Source organism: Alternaria novae-zelandiae, assembly GCF_023758075.1.
Source record: "Alternaria novae-zelandiae strain BMP 2774 chromosome Unknown scaffold_12, whole genome shotgun sequence".
NCBI lineage: Eukaryota > Fungi > Ascomycota > Dothideomycetes > Pleosporales > Pleosporaceae > Alternaria > Alternaria novae-zelandiae.
In genome coordinates, this window is record NW_026056972.1 from 555,603 (window position 1) to 572,389 (window position 16,787).

The window sequence follows — 16,787 nt, forward strand, 5'->3', positions numbered from 1 at the left end:
CAGCGTGGCAGGGAACTAGATTTTGTGAGGCTGGGAGGGCTAGCTCGCCCCATCACGTACGCAACGCACACCGCAACACGTAGCTGTCGCTTAGAGAGTCCAATGACGCCTTGCCAGCCAGAATGCTCTAATGCAAGACAGCCTGTAAGCTGCCTTCGTCCCTGTTTGCAAGCCGTTCGGTCTGCGTTCGCGTTTCGAAACATTTCATCGTGCAACAGTTAGCGCACGGCCCAGTACGCGTTGAAATGAGCAGGGAAGGCCTATCTGAAGAAGCTCACTCAACAACAGGAGATTCAGCGACTGAGACACTGGTCGCGGTATCCTGTGATTGCGGCATCACATATCTGTCTCCCATCAGTGGAGGTACTCCCACTCGCCCACTGCACTTACCCCACAAATCTTCACACCGAATAATCGCGTACCCTTACAAGTTCACCGCATCTTCTTGTAGCTACACTTTTATTCGAACTGTTTAGTTCTGCGCGAGCAGGTGCGCGTCTTCTGACGTGCCCCACCGCTCCGTTCCATCTTCGGGAAGTACCACCCAGGGCGCCTTTTCTCGCAGAAATATGTGCTTCACAACTTTGGGTGCCACTTCCGTCTTAAGGGTCTCCAGATCGACCGTTGCCATGCACAACCCTAGACCGTCGGGATCGGAGGGATATGACATAGAGATCGGAGCTCCGCAGCCCGTGCAAAAGGTACGTTCCGCAACGGCCGATAGTCTTAGGACTGTGCGCGTATCCTCATATGTGAAGGAGATGCTGTCTTTGGGAACGTGTGTAAAGGGCAGAAAGCCAGAGCCTGAGACTTGCTGACATGCGCGACAATGGCACAGTGTGATGTCTGACGGTGCGGCGCTCGATGTGTATTGCACGCCGCCGCAACGACATCCACCTTTGAAGACAACGTCATCTTGTATAACTTGCGGCACATATCTCGAACCGTCCGCAGCTGGATGACACGTTAGTTTCGTCTGGTTCAGCTCTATGGGTCACTTACGCCTCCGCGCAATACCAAGGAAGACCGAGTCAATCTCCTCAATCTTTCCGTCTATCGCCAACTTCTCCCACTCTTCCTTGTAGATCTTTTGCGCTTTCCTCCGAATGTCATTGTTCGCAAACGTTCTAGCAACGTCCTTGACAATCACATTTTCGACGAAGAAATCGTCCCACTGCTCCATCTCGTAAGTACGTCGGCCATATCCCGCTTGACTCTCTACGGTAACAACTTGATCTACCTCCACGCCCGCAGACTCCAGCATCTGCTTCAAGGTGTCTTCTGATTTGCTCCATGAACGATTGTATGGAATGGGAAGTTCCAATCTGCGGGCAACCCTCTCCAGTACCATGCCGGAGACCAAGTTCCTCGGATGTGTCGCATCCATGGCAATGACGCCTCCAGGCTTCAGGAACCCTGCCCAATGCTCAATAGCAGCTTTTGGATCGGGAAACAAGACCAGAGCAGAAGCCACTGTGATGACGTCAAACTGCTTTCCTTTGAGTTCTTCCGTCTCTTCTAAATGCAGGACGTCGCCTTGGAGGAAAGTCGTGTTTGCGTATTTGTCCCCTCCTTGGGTCTTTCTGTGAGTAGCGACCGCGAGCATACCAGGAGTGACATCAACTCCGATGACATGCCCTTGTGGTCCCACTGCCTCCGCCTCGCGGAATGTCAGCAACCCGGTGCCACATGCCAGATCCAGTACTTGTTGCCCCAGTTGAATATCGAGATAGGAGATGAACCGCCTGGTGAAATCATTGTGCCAGGTAGCGTCGTAATCCCAGGATTTCGAGTCGTAGAACCGGATAGCATCCGCTGCTTGCCGCTCGCTTGACATTCTGGCCGATTTGAAAGTATCGACCGTTGGAGATGGGAGAGCTCTTTTCATATGTACGGTTATGGGGAGGGTAGAGGCGATTGGCCAATGAGCGGCGGGCTGCTTTGAAATCTACACTTGCTTCTAATGTGGCCAGTCAGACTTCACCTCTGCTTCCTTCTCTTTTGATCTAAAATGATGAGGATATGACGAACACACACACCTGATACTGTTGCGCAGCGCTGTTCGGTTTTATAACTTTCCTCAAGATTTCGTGGACGCTGCTGAAACTCCCGTGAGGCCGCAGGAGGGGTGCCGAAGCCGCGATCACTAGCGCCAGGGTTTCTGGCAAGCGCGACTACGGGTCTTTCCCGCTGCTTCAGGGCTCCTTCCACGTTGCTATCTTCAACTTTCATCATCATCTGAACTTGTTCTTCCTCGGGCTGACCTTGGAGCCGTTCCTGTTTCCTATACGCTGCGCATCCGTACGTAAGCTAATTTTCATAGCTGAATGCGACCTCACGACAACACCATGTCCTCTACTAGGCTAGAGAAAGAGCCTGGAGACAGTGTAGCCTCTCGATCTCACCTCTCGCGAACAGTAACAACAGTTGCGACCTTGCTAAATCTCCCTGACATGCGAGAGTCAAGTATAGCCGATTCATGCATGTCGCGATATCAGGGGCATGGGCTCCTTCCGTACTAGAACAAACGCAACAGCAGCGGGAGTCGCAGAACTTTGGCACATTACCAAAACTGCGAATAACAACGAAGCGCGCGAGACAGCTCATCCCGCGTCTCCTAGGCGCCCTTCCACGTTGATACTTGGAGGCATAGGTCGCAGCTCTCTTACTTGTCTAGCCCATAGATGAACCTCCGAGCAGGATGTTGACGATACAAGTAACAATGTGTCTCCACGGATTACTGATCAGAGGTCTACACATAGTGGCATCAATGTCGATCATATACTGCCGGGTGATCTTGCATGGCCGACGCACAGGCTAAACGGCACTTCAGAAAGAGCCCCACTGCACCCCGCAACGTGGGGAAGCACAGAAATCCGCGATGGCGGTATTAATTTCCATTCAATGGTCGAGCCAGGGCTTCTAGAGTGCATACGTCTTCTTGCGTCCAATCGACTCTCACGTTGTGACGAGCTCCATTTCGAAGTCCTGGCGAGAAATCCGCTTCACTGCGCCATGCCCATATGAGTGTACAATACCCGGATTTGAACATAGTTCAGGTGGTCACTTCTCGTTTTGGGAGACACGGTAGGTCATGGGTGTTATAGTGCGAGGCGGTCTCCTCGCGGCTCAAGGGAACTTTCGCACTCCAATCGATGACACCGACTATACAGATGACGACTAATTTTCCCATCAATGAGCTGTCGATGCAGGGAAAGGTTGTGCTACTTGCTGAAGGCAGTACCGTAGAGGCTTACATGAGTTACATGGGAGACGTTGTGTATCCAACATTCTCATGCCAGACTGTACCAATGGCATAATACTAAAACGCAGTATACCATCCTACACGAGTCTCTACTGAATAGCCTCTAGCACTTACACTAGAAATGGGTCTCGCAAATGTAGCAACCATAACACTCTGCTATGATAACCCCTGCTCCTCAAGCGCGTGGCGAGCATGAAGGAGACCGGCAGGCGCCAAGACGTGTTGCCTTTATTGCAGAGCAGTCACGCTACGAAGCTCACTTTGTCATACTCATACATTCATATAGTGGCTATATTTCTCCGCGGGAACACGGAATGCTTGTGGAGGTCATCATCACTACATAAGAGACGAAACCCCGCCAGCAATCGTTAGTGTTGGTCCACAAGGTTTATAATATCACCGAATCGCCCACCATGAAATACTCACTCATCCTTCCGCTCCTCGCTACGACCGTCCTTGCGGCACCGGCTACGGAGAAACGCCAGGACGCGACATGCACTGTCCCAACGACCTTCCCCTCCACCGCCAACTCCAAGTTGCCGAACCCCTTCAAGTTCTTCGACGGAAGGGCTGTTACTACGAAAGCAGATTTCGCATGCAAGAACAAGGAGGTCAGCGCTGCCATGCAGGCACAAGAGCTCGGTGACTTTCCCAAGAAACCATCAAGCGTCACGGCCACCTTCTCTGGCTCCTCCCTCTCCATCACCTCGACTGAGGGAGGAAAGTCGGTTTCATTCTCGGTCTCCATTAAGAAGCCCAGCGGAACTGGCCCTTTCCCTGCCATCATCGCATATGGTGCTGCTAGTCTCCCAGTCCCGAGCAATGTCGCGACAATCACTTTCAACAACGACGATATCGCTCAGCAACAGGGTGGCAACAGCCGTGGCAAAGGCAAGTTCTTCGACCTGTACGGTTCCAGCCACAGTGCTGGTGCTCTCACCGCCTGGGCATGGGGTGTCGACCGCATCATCGATGCTCTTGAGGCCACTCCTAGCGTTGGCATCGACCCCAAGCGCGTTGGTGTGACTGGATGTTCTCGCAACGGAAAGGGTGCTTTCGTCGCGGCTGCGCTTGTTGACCGTATCGCTCTGGGTCTGCCCCAGGAGTCTGGCTCTGGTGGTGCCGCCTGCTGGCGCATCTCCGACTCTGAGAAGGCCAAGGGGAAGAATATCCAGACCTCCAGCCAGATCGTCGGCGAAAATGTCTGGTTCTCCACCAGGTTCAACTCCTTCAGCACCAAGTCCAACACCCTCGCTACCGACCATCATCAACTCGCTGGTATGGTTGCTCCTCGTGGCCTGCTGGTCATCGAGAACGAGATTGACTGGCTCGGTCCCGTTTCTACTACTGCTTGTATGAAGGCTGGTCGCCTCATCTACAAGGCTTTGGGCGTGCCGGACAACATGGGCTTCACTGGCTCTGGCAACCATAACCACTGTTCGTTCCCATCCAACCAGCAGACTGATCTTACTGCGTTCATCAACAAATTTTTGCTCAACCAGACCTCGAACACGGCCAACATCGAGAAGGGCCCGTCTGGTGCAGATGCTGCGACGTACATTGACTGGACTGCACCCACACTCACTTAGGAACTGGGTTTGATCGTGGAAATATTGGAAACGAATAGTGTTGACATGGGCTCGATATGTACATAGTTGGCGACGGGTCCGTAGCTGAATGACATCTTTGCCAAGATTGTAGCATCTTTAGATTGCCCTGGTCGCAGAACCCTGCCCAGTCTGAACTTGGAGCCAACATGATTACGCTTGGACTAGATGAATGCGCTGATCAAAAAGCAAAATTCTTCAGGCACTAGAAATTGAGGGGGAGATGTTGTCAGCTGCCTGGCCTTTCGTATATGTGTGTATGCGATAAAACGTCGTCACAGATGGCTAAACAGAGCGATGGGAGCCTCACACCGTCATTCAGCGCAAATCCAGATTTCTCACCACCAAGGCCTTTTTCGCTGATAGAGTCGCTAGGCAGGCGTAAAGTTGAGACAAGGCGCCTCGGTCCATGATTTGGGCATGTCTGACCGAAATTAACATTGAGAACAGGCCTGGTAAGAAAGGGAGAGGGGTTTGATGTTCGCTGGACTGTGGTAGCAGGTTTAGAGGGGTCGTGGACGTGGCACCCACTCCACTCGTTCCTCCGCCTCCGATGCGGTGGCTTATTCGGCACTAGTCCACGTCAAGCGCGTTGTTTATCTGTCTACCCCACAACCACTGCTTCAGTGAACGTGAATGAAGACGGACGAGGAGGAGTGAAAGCAGCGCAGCAGGACGCCCACCACGCGCTGATTGGCCACAGCCCCAATTGAGCCATCACATGACTGCCAAGGCGCTAACTCGATTGCGACGCAACAACGCTCCAGGCTAGAGGACGTCCCAGCCCGCCGCAGCAGACGTTCAACACCACTCCCGATATCACTCCCAGTTGCGCCCGCATCTCAATATCCCCGCAACACGCTGTCCACGACGCGTATAGCGGTTTCCAACGCTTTTAGAGCGCGCCCGCGCCTTTGCCACCTCCCCCACCGAAATTGCGCGCACCCCCTTCAGCCTCACCACACAACGCGACTCTGCCAACGGCGCACCCCCGAAGGTCTTTCATCGGCTTCATCAACACAACGGCCGCCACCACCACGACGCCGCACGATAATGTTATAGAATCGCTGCACGCGCCCCCATCCCGCCCGCGACTGTCTTTCCCTCATAATTGCGCGACTGCTGCCTACCCCGACCCGCGACCGCGTCGAGAGTCGACATCTCGCATCTTGGCTATCCACCGCGCAACACAACATTTATACTGAACCACCACCACCATGGCGTCGGTTCAAGCCAATCCAGAAATGCCGGGGCAGGGTCCCCTCGCTGCGAACATTACGCGCGAGCAGATTCAGCAGGTCTTCCAGGTACGTACTGCCACTTAACCGCGTATCCCCTTGCGCCCTGAGCAGTTTCCTTTGCTCGAGAAGCTTACTAACACGGTCTTTAGAGCTACACCCGGATGAAGCAACAAGGCGTGCCCGAGACCAATCCTGAGTTCATCAAGGCGCGCAATCTTCTCACCATGGTGCAGAAGCAAAATCAGTTTCAGCAACAGCAGAAGATGCTACGGCAACAGCAAATGCAGCGCCAACAAGGCCAGATGAACCCCCAAGCCGCACAACAGAACGGCGCCGGCATGGCCATGTCCAACGGCAACAAGCCAGCTGCTCCCACTGAGGGCAAAGTCGCTACGCCTGCGCCTGCCTCGAGCGGCCCTTCAACTACCATCCAGACTGCGACTGCTGGCGGCCAAGCTCCTCATGGTGACGGCCAGACCCCCACATCGGCGACAGCTGGTTCAATGCCGCTGAACAAAGATCAACTCCTTATGCTGCGCGCCCAGATTGGAGCTTTCAAGCATCTATCCAAGGGTCTGCCGTTACCCTCTAACATGCAGCAGCAGATCTTTGGTCACCACCAAGCCAAGAAGCCCCAGAACGCTGCCGAGGCGGTAGCTGCTGCCTCTCAGATGCTCGACAATGCCACCCGTGCAGGCAGCGCCTCGAGCGCAAATGGCGGCGCAGTACAGGAAACCCGGACTCTACCTCGTCTTCCCGATACCTTTATCGATCCTTGGAGCAGCGAAGCTTTCCGCGATGTGAACTACATCTCCCACACCCAGCGCAAGAACCGACCATACCTCGCAACTATCATGCCTCAGGGCGTTGACATGGATGCGGTCCAGCAGAGCATGGAAGACATACGCAAGGAGCGCGAAATCCTCCTCTACAACCGTCTCACCGCGAGGAGGGCCGAACTGGAGAAGGTCCACGCAAACATCGGTTCTTGGGATACCAGCAAGACCGATACACCCGAAGATGATGGAAAGGTCAAACTGGCCCTAGTCATTGAGCAGAAGAAGCTTAACCTGTTGGAGAAGCAACGGAAACTGCGGAGAGAGATCGCCCAGCAGATGATCCACGCTGACAACCTTGCCATGACAGCGAACCGAACAGTATACCGACGCCTCAAGAAGCAATCGATGCGCGAAGCCCGTCTTACCGAGAAGCTGGAGAAGCAACAACGCGACGCACGCGAGACCAAGGAGAAGAAGAAGCACCACGAGTTCATCGATGCTATCCGCAAGCACCGCAACGAGTTGCAGGAATCTGGCGCGGCTCAGCGTATGCGTCTGCAGAAGCTTGGTCGTACCATGATCACCACCCACCAGAACATCGAGAAGGAAGAGCAGAAGCGCATCGAGCGCACCGCGAAGCAACGTCTGCAGGCTCTCAAGTCCAACGACGAAGAGACCTACCTCAAGCTTTTGGGCCAAGCCAAGGATACCCGTATTTCGCACTTGCTCAAGCAGACCGATGGTTTCTTGAAGCAACTTGCCGATTCCGTCAAGGCACAACAGCGATCCGCAAACAACTCATACGAGCCAGAGGAGCCCGAAGAGGAGAGCGAAGCCGAGTCTGGTGACGAAGATCGTCCGGGCAAGAAGAAGACTGACTACTATGAGATTGCTCATCGCGTCAAGGAGGAGGTCACAGAGCAGGCATCCAACTTGGTTGGGGGTACCCTGAAAGAATACCAACTCAAGGGTCTGCAGTGGATGATATCCCTGTACAACAACAACCTGAACGGTATCCTTGCAGACGAGATGGGTCTCGGAAAGACTATCCAGACCATCAGTTTGATCACCTACCTTATCGAAAAGAAGCGACAGCCAGGACCTTACCTAGTCATTGTACCGCTGAGTACACTGACCAACTGGACCAACGAGTTCGAGAAGTGGGCGCCGAGCGTTACCAAGATTGTCTACAAGGGTCCTCCCAACTCGCGTAAGCAATACCAGCAGCAGATTCGATGGGGCCAGTTCCAGGTTCTCCTCACCACATACGAGTTCATCATCAAGGACAGACCAGTCCTCAGCAAGATCAAGTGGGTACACATGATTGTCGACGAGGGTCACCGTATGAAGAACGCCGGTTCGAAGCTCAGCATGACCATCACACAGTACTACACAACGCGTTATCGTCTTATTCTTACCGGTACCCCACTGCAAAACAACCTCACGGAACTGTGGGCTATGCTGAACTTCGTTCTACCTACGATCTTCAAGTCAGCCACTTCCTTCGACGAGTGGTTCAACACTCCCTTCGCCAATACTGGAGGTCAAGACAAGATGGAGCTTACAGAAGAAGAGCAGTTACTCGTCATTCGTCGTCTTCATAAGGTGCTCAGGCCTTTCTTGCTCCGTCGTCTCAAGCGCGATGTCGAGAAGGATCTTCCCGACAAGACCGAGCGTGTGATCAAGTGCAACTTCTCAACTCTTCAGGCGAAGCTGTACAAGCAACTTGTTACACACAATCGACTCATGGTCAGCGACGGCAAGGGCGGAAAGACTGGTATGCGCGGTTTGAGCAACATGTTGATGCAGTTGCGTAAGCTGTGTAACCATCCGTTCGTGTTCGAAGAGGTTGAGGACGTCATGAATCCAACCAAGGGCACCAACGATCTCCTATGGCGTGCGGCCGGCAAATTCGAATTGCTTGACCGCATTCTACCTAAGTTCCAGGCTACAGGCCATCGTGTCCTCATGTTCTTCCAGATGACACAAATTATGAACATCATGGAGGACTACTTACGGTTGCGAGGTATGATGTACCTGCGTCTGGACGGAGCGACCAAAGCAGATGACCGATCCGATCTACTGAGGTTGTTCAACGCTCCCGACTCACCATACTTCTGCTTCCTGCTTTCAACGCGTGCCGGTGGTCTTGGACTGAACCTGCAAACTGCCGATACAGTCATCATTTACGACTCAGATTGGAATCCTCACCAGGATTTACAAGCCCAGGATCGTGCTCATCGTATTGGTCAGAAGAACGAGGTCCGCATTCTGCGTCTTATCACTTCCAACTCGGTTGAAGAGAAGATTCTCGAGCGAGCCAACTACAAGTTGGACATGGACGGCAAGGTCATCCAAGCTGGTAAATTCGACAACAAGTCCAAGGATGACGAGCGAGACGCCATGTTGCGTATCATGTTGGAGTCTGCTGAAGCGGCTGAGAGCCTTGAACAAGAGGAGATGGACGATGACGACCTGAACCAGATCATGATGCGTCACGACCATGAGCTGATAACATTCCAGGAGATGGATAGGAAGCGTGCGGCTGAAGATCCATATGGTCCAGGTAAGCCGCTCGGTCGCTTGATCGGTGAGAGCGAGTTACCCGACATCTACCTTAACGAAGAGGCGCCCATTGTCGACGAGAAGGATGACACACCAGCTGGTCGTGGCGCTCGAGAACGTACCCGCGTCAAGTATGATGACGGTCTTACCGAAGAGCAATGGTTGGAGGCTGTCGACAACGACGAGGACACCATTGAGGCTGCTATCGCTCGCAAAGAAGCTAAGGTCGCCAAGCGGGGTAGGAAGAGTGGCGGAGCGCGTGACGAGGATTCGCCTGTTCCTTCACGTGCTAGTTCAGAAGAACCTATGCCGAAGAAGCGAGGTCGTAAACCCAAGGCTGAAAAGCGCAAAGCTGACGAAGCCTCCCTCGACGTTGACCTCGCACCTCGGAAGCGCGGTCGACCTGCTCCAGCCAAGGACATGTTGCTTCCTGACCAGCGAGCGTCGCTTCAGAAGGTCGTCAATGTTGTTTACGAAGCTCTCAACGATCTGGAAGAGGAGTCGCAAGACCCGAACATTCCCAATCGCGGTATCATCGACCCATTCATCGAACTGCCGGACAAGTGGGACTACCCAGACTACTACCAGCTGATCAAGAACCCCATCTGCATGAAGCAGATCGAGAAGAAGATCAACAAGAAGGAGTACCAGTCTGTAAAGCAATTCCGTCAAGACCTTGGCTTGTTGTGTAACAACTGTCGCACATACAATGAGGACACATCGCTGCTCTTCCAAGACGCCAACCTCATCGAACAGACCGCACTTGACAAGCTCCGTGAAGCAACGGCGGAGTTCCCAGAATGGCAAGATTACGACGACGGTGGCAGCGTGCACGGTGGTCTTAGCACAATGACAAGTGCAGTTGGCACACCACGAGCTGGCGTCTGAAGAACGTAAGTTGCACCACTACACACCGTACATTGAGCATCTACTAACAGTACCAGATGACAACGCACGTCCACAACCACGACGCTTGACATCGAACCACCTTATACCTTCTCTACATGTCGTTTATTGCCTCACTGTATAACTTGCAAAGACCTGGACGAAAGAAGATTGAAGAAAGATTCCATTCCAGGCATTTCAATTGCGCGCTTACACGGTTTTTCGTCGCCCCACCACACCACATTTGGGCGCGGCTTTTCCTCCCATGGTTTTAAGATGCTTGATTGAGTAACACGATTTTGGGGTTCCAGGGGGGATTTTCTTTTCTTTTCAAAGTGGAGTTTGATGCATGCATGCATGGCTATTGTAGCTAGTGAAAGCTTAGTTTGGCTCGTCTGCCTCTAGATAAAAGGGCAGTTTGATGGGCTGAGAGGGGGAAGAATGTGATTGTTTGCATTCATTTTGGTGCGGTTTGTTTGGTGTGATGGAATGATGTAAATGGCCTTCTCAGCTATGCAGAGTCACCAATCCAATGTGTATCCCGAATTCCACCCCTACGAGTAATGTGGCAGCCATCGGAGTCTTGTCCGATCATACGACCTGCTCACTTATGCCTGCTCCGCGTTCCACTTGACGCAGTCCTGGAACTTGACGCTCGAACCGCCAAAGATATCCAGTGCGCTGCCGATGGTAAGATCCACCTTGCCCTTGCTCAGCTCCTTCACCAATTCCAAATCTTCAATCGAGCGGCCTCCACCGGCATACGTGACGGGTATGCTGCACCATTCTGCCAGCTTGGTAACGAGTTCGTGGTCGATACCGCGTTGTAGGCCTTCGACGTCGGCGGCGTGGATGAGGAACTCGCTGCAGTGGGGTTCCAGGAGGGATATCGATTCTATTTGTGTTTGTTAGGTGTTTTTCTAGGATTGTAAAGAAGGGGTGTGGTGTATGTACCTTGGTTTAACTCAAAGTCGGTAATGGTCTGCCACTTGTTCGTCGCAACGAACCACTTGTCGTCTTTCCTTCTACAGGAGAGGTCGATGACGAGTTTTGTTTTGTCGTTGTCGAGGGCTTGGAGGACGGCGCGGAGGCGGTCCATGGAGAAGGTGGAGGAGGGGAAGAGGTACGATGTTATGATTACCTACTGCGCGTCGATTAGTTTATCTACCTTTTATCATAGTGTGTGTGTGTTGTTTTAAAGCAAAGCTCACCTTGTCCGCGCCTCGTTCAATCCATTCCGCCGCGTTCTTCTCTGTAATCCCGCCGCCAACTTGCATGCCGCCTTTCCATGCTTCCAACGCTTCTTGCGCTGCTTGATCGTTTCCTGGGCCGAGCATTATGACGTGCGCGCCTGTTAGGTCATGTTGTTTGTATAGGTCGGCGTAGAAAGCGGAAGGGTGCTCGGAGGTCCAGTTTGTCTTTAGGACATCGGGAGTTGTGGTGTTGAGCGTTCCGCCAACGATTTGCTTGACGCTTCCGGCGTGTAGGTCTATACAAGGGCGGAAACGCGTCATCTTGCGGTATGTATATGTGGTGATGGTGGTGTTGCGGGGGAGGGGTCGAGTGAAAGACGGAGGTCCGAGCGAGCATTTGGCGCTAAGAATTTCCCAGGTTGAACTTTTGGACCGCCCCGGCTTGCGCTCAGCACAGCCCAGCACAACGACACGATAATGGCGCCCGCACTTGGAAAACGGAAGCGCGTAACGCGTAAAGAACTCGAACAACCGTCGCCATCACCTTCTCCCTCTTCCGGCTCGGGCGACGACTCCGGCGCAGAAGATCTCCAGGCGATATTCCGGCGCGCATTCGAAGCAAAGTTCAAGCCTCTGCCCGTAGAGCCCAAGAAGCCGAAAATTGAGGAAGCGCCCGTGGAAGATGAAGCAGAGGAGGAAGAGGAATCGGACTGGTCAGGCATAAGCGACAACGAAAATGACGTCGAAGTCATCGAGTACCAAGACCCAACGGGCGAACTCGACGAGACGGAACGAGCAGAAATGAAAGCCTTCATGTCGTCGAAACCGCCCACCTCAGCATCCACCGCGTCAAAGAACACCACAACCAAGAAGAAACAAGACGACGCCGACTCCAACGAATCCTCCATGCTAAAAAACGACATGGCCCTCCAACGCCTCCTCCGCGAATCCCACCTCCTCTCCGCCTCCTCCTCGGGCACCTCCACACCCACCCTCGTCGCAACCGGCGCCGCACGCCACAAATCACAAGACCTGCACCTCCAAGCGCTCGGCGCCAAAGGCTCCATCTTCACACAGAAGAAGATGCCCATGGCACAGCGCAAACACATGATAGACAAAGCGCGGACGACGGAAGAGAAGAGGCGCGCGGATGCAAAGGAAGCGGATATTGTTCTAGAGAGGGAGAATAGGGTGGTTAAGAAGGGGCCGGAGAAGAAGAGGGAGAGGGGGGTTGGCGGGCCTAGTATAGGCAAGTTTAGGGGGGGTACGCTGAGTTTGAGTAAGAAGGATGTGTTGAGTATTACGGGGAGTGGGAAGAAAGGGAAGGGTGGGAAAGGGGGTGCGAAGAAGGGGAAGAGGTGAGATGACGAGATACCCAATATGAATTATACGAAACGAACGATATTGTTTTCGAGTGTTGTGGACGCACTCGCGTATATGTTTCGTGGATCATTGAAGATTCGTGGAGGTGAAGACGAGGGACTGGATGGAGAGATACGAGAGACCCATCGGATGCCAGCGCACGACTCAGGAAATACGAGCTTCGCTTCACGCGTAAAACACAGTGAATGTCGCGGACGAACTGTCACTGAGCCTGTTTACCGGGACTGATAACGCGCTTTCACAGAGAGAGGAGGAAGGCAACAAAAATTGCCAAAGCTCTCGGTCTTTGCTCTACAACGACCTCACACTCTTTCTACTACGAAATCAACTCACTAAGATTGGTCCACCATGTCAAGCGGACTGAACCAACAAAGCTCCAACTCAAGCTACTTTCAATCCAGCACTATGGATACATTACTATCTTCTTCCCAACCAGCCTGCTCACTTACGCAAGACAAGCCGTTCCGGTTCCTAGACCTTCCCGCAGAACTACGATTCATGGTCTACGAGGAGATCGAGACCTCGACATGCCACTATCGACTCAGGGATCCAACATTCAAGCCTGAATCTGAGGAGCAAACGACTCAAGCATCATACATGACGCTTGCTGTGAAGAGCCTCCCAGTAGCCCTACTAGCTACCTGCCGTCTCATTCATGAAGAAGCAGCACCTTTCCTTGCCCCCAAGCTAGAGACGCTACGTGATGAACCCTCACATTTCATCATCGACTCGACAAGCCTTCACAGCTTCGTTAACAATTATCGCAGCATTGGCACGATTCTCAAGATACATGAGTATGACGAAATCACAGAGGATTGGTACAGCCTTTGTGCTAGCAAAGATCCTGAAACCTGGATCCCGCGCCATTTCGACATAGGATGCACTTACGATCCGCAATTCCATATCTTCTTACGCGGCTCCAAAGAACATGCCACCATTGTCGAGTTCTACAGAAAATGTCTTGAGGTCCGACGACGCCGATACACTACAAAGACAGTGATCACCGTTCGTTATCGTCCTGGGTCACCAGCAGATCTCGTCGGCGACTTGAACTTCAATACGTGGCTGGCGGATCGGGCGAGAGATGGCTTCGAATTGCAACTTAGTGGATTCGGCCCCAACGATGTCTTGATTGCATTGCGGATTCCAATTGTAGCTTATCTAACTGGAACACCCAGGGTGGGTATCAATCCGCTTTGGCAGGTCAGAGAGATTTCGGATGCGGAGTGGAAGACAGTGTCAGCAAGGGATGGCATTGTTGATGTGAATGGAGAGGGTGTACCACAGCCTAATGTTTTTAGAGAGCTAATTCTCTCAGGCATCATGAAGATGTGGGCTTTATTAGGGGTGAAGTAGGGAGCGGACAATCTAGAGAGGACTCATAAGGATATCATCTCTGTCAATCCTCTTTCATCGGAAGGCGATGTAATAGTAGTTCACTATAAACAGATAAGATATTCATATCAACACTGGTGGTGATTTATGAATTAGCCCGCTGTTACACACACACGAGACTCTATATTATGCAACTGTAAGCCATGCTTGTGCGGCGTAAAACCAAGCAACACATCTCGTACAAGTCATTCTATGAAAGATGTCGCTCTTTAATTTCCACCTACGTTACCTACTGGTACTGCGATAACCTAAAGCGAGCAGCGAGCTACTCACAATTGTCGAAACACATTACTTTCTTACACACAAGATGATTCTCGAATAAGAGCAATTGCAATCATCAGAGACAGGAAGTTCCTCCACCAGACTCCAACTTTGCAACCACCACCAACCGCCACGGATACACATATCCAGAACCAACTACCCGACTTACTCGACATAGCCGCGCATTACTCGACCTCGGGAGAGAGGAACCAACAACTTGGTCCGCAAACCCTATGCATATGACGATCGACCCGTACCAAACCCGTGGCCCCATATCAGCCCACCCCAAACTACACCTCACGCCCGCCCCGTAAAACGACCCGTCGCAACAAGATTCCCAGCGTGTATCGCCTACTCCGTGTGGAACCAACTACCACAAGGCCATCACAAGACTATCTGCCCTATAATCCCGCCCTATAACCCACCCCGCGCTTAACCTGCCCTCTCCAAGCCCCAAGCTATCTCCGTAGCGTACCAAACACCTCACTTGCGCCGTTTTTTTGGCTGGTAGACGTCAGCCCTATCTCAGGTAGTACTCCGATAGCTTATCGGGCTAGCAATAGGCGCGAAATTGTATCTAGACGTCATGTCAAGCTGACTGGCGCCCCGGAGATCTGCTGCGGGTTCCAATCATGTGTCGTTGCGCTTGTTTGGAGCCAAATTGTTCGAGAGATGGGGCTAGCAAGCGAGGTTTGGGATGGAGCGGTGGTTTAAGGTGGGTTTTCGAGCGTCGCTTGTTGGCTTCCGCGGTTGAGATTGGGTTGGGCGCTTAGGTTGGAGTATCCCTCGAGAGGTGGGGATGTAGGGTGGTTGACGGGCGCGGCGGTTGATAGGGCTACCGGTCAAAGTGGATAGGTTCGTTCCTTTCTGTCGGGGCGGACGGGTGGTGGGCATTTTCGACCTAAGATGAGTTATTTGGAAGGTTTTCAAAGAGATGGAGGATGAGTGTTTTCAACTGCAACGATGATAGGAAGGAGAGAGATGTTGGGGCATTAAACTATTCTGCATACGAACATCGTGTCTTGGATATATGTAAGTGATGACCATATGACTTCAGCGATCAGTAAACACTTCTCTCAGAGTGAGGCTTCCTAGATCGCATCTTTCCGGTTCTTAGCACTACTAGTCGACTTTGTCTCATGATGTACGAGCGTGTTCTGAGTAAGCAAAAGTCTTACCAGTGCTAGATTTGTGTGCTACTAAACAAGAGCCACTGTGCCCACTATCAAGCGTTTAGTCCTGCCAGGTCCTATCTTCGGAATAACGGGTGTGTCTCGGATAAAGTTCCAACAGTTGCGCTTTTAACCAGATCTCTTCCTGTAGCTCTGCTAGCGTACCTGTCGCTTGATGTACGACGAAGCATGATGGATGATTATCTTCAAGCTAGAAGAAGTCAGTAGGGCGCCTGCACGGTAACCTGTCGTTTGAGACGGCTTGTGGGCCTCCATTATCAACTACGAGGATAGTCTTGTAGACCGGACTGAACGAAAACTATGGCAGATGTTGGCACTAAGAGAACTGCGATGCGCCCAGGGTCCATATGATCTGCTCGTGCGATACTAGAGTTTGCGGACGCTGGCAACGGTGATCTCTCATTTTCGATGGTCAAATGTGCGTCCTAAATTGGGCGCGCCAGAGACGCTTGTGCGGGTAAGTTGCAAGTCTTGCGCTCGATGAAAATTGATATTGATGCCCACAAGAAAAATGTAGTAGTGAGCGCTATTGTAGCAGCTACAGACTAGACAGTAAGGCGTAAGAGTAGCGGGTGTAAGTCAGTTAGCCAGGACGCAGTAGAGACTGTGAATTAATTTGAGTCATGTATTGGCGCGTGGTAGCCAAAGGGCTGACGATGCCCACAAGTTGACCATATCATTTGTTGTTCTAGTCCAGAAGATGGGTTGTAGCCTCTTCAAAGAGGGAAAGAATGCCGAGCACATGGGATAGTCTTCGAACTATGTATTGAGAATTGAATAATCGCGCGCATACGATCGTGGGAATGTTTGAATGGAAACTTTCGTGAGCGATTAAAATTAAAATGGAGTCCTAAATAGGACTTGAAATCCGAATGAGAAAAATTGAGATACTGAGTTGAAGGAAGACGATGCAATCTAGTCCAGGATGTGTGCCTCTTTGGGACGTGTAATACCGTATGCCTTGACACTAGGTTCATCTATCTGAATGAAATGAAAAGGCTCTCACATATCTCATCAAAG

The 16,787-nt window shown here is 52.2% G+C and overlaps 6 protein-coding genes across 6 annotated transcripts; 4 read left to right on the forward strand and 2 right to left on the reverse strand.

The window, feature by feature from the left end:
- Positions 1-472: 472 nt before the first annotated feature.
- Positions 473-1,888, reverse strand: J4E88_006325 (uncharacterized protein; the record flags this gene model as incomplete). Its single annotated transcript, XM_049399951.1, has 2 exons — positions 473-954; positions 1,003-1,888. 2 exons carry the CDS (start codon positions 1,886-1,888, stop codon positions 473-475), a joined length of 1,368 nt encoding a protein of 455 aa, XP_049254262.1.
- Positions 1,889-3,678: 1,790 nt separating this feature from the next.
- J4E88_006326 (uncharacterized protein) lies at positions 3,679-4,854 on the forward strand (the record flags this gene model as incomplete). The annotated part of the gene is made up of 1 exon (XM_049399952.1): positions 3,679-4,854. The coding sequence occupies one exon, from the start codon at positions 3,679-3,681 to the stop codon at positions 4,852-4,854; it is 1,176 nt and encodes a 391-aa protein (XP_049254263.1).
- Positions 4,855-6,089: 1,235 nt separating this feature from the next.
- On the forward strand, positions 6,090-10,345 carry J4E88_006327 (uncharacterized protein; the record flags this gene model as incomplete). The annotated part of the gene is made up of 2 exons (XM_049399953.1): positions 6,090-6,179; positions 6,263-10,345. 2 exons carry the CDS (start codon positions 6,090-6,092, stop codon positions 10,343-10,345), a joined length of 4,173 nt encoding a protein of 1,390 aa, XP_049254264.1.
- A 605-nt stretch (positions 10,346-10,950) lies between these two features.
- On the reverse strand, positions 10,951-11,856 carry HIS7 (Histidine biosynthesis bifunctional protein hisB; the record flags this gene model as incomplete). Its single annotated transcript, XM_049399954.1, has 3 exons — positions 10,951-11,237; positions 11,297-11,483; positions 11,554-11,856. The coding sequence occupies 3 exons, from the start codon at positions 11,854-11,856 to the stop codon at positions 10,951-10,953; spliced, it is 777 nt and encodes a 258-aa protein (XP_049254265.1).
- A 156-nt stretch (positions 11,857-12,012) lies between these two features.
- J4E88_006329 (uncharacterized protein) lies at positions 12,013-12,897 on the forward strand (the record flags this gene model as incomplete). Its single annotated transcript, XM_049399955.1, has 1 exon — positions 12,013-12,897. The coding sequence occupies one exon, from the start codon at positions 12,013-12,015 to the stop codon at positions 12,895-12,897; it is 885 nt and encodes a 294-aa protein (XP_049254266.1).
- A 369-nt stretch (positions 12,898-13,266) lies between these two features.
- J4E88_006330 (uncharacterized protein) lies at positions 13,267-14,274 on the forward strand (the record flags this gene model as incomplete). Its single annotated transcript, XM_049399956.1, has 1 exon — positions 13,267-14,274. One exon carries the CDS (start codon positions 13,267-13,269, stop codon positions 14,272-14,274), a length of 1,008 nt encoding a protein of 335 aa, XP_049254267.1.
- Between the last annotated feature and the right edge of the window lie 2,513 nt (positions 14,275-16,787).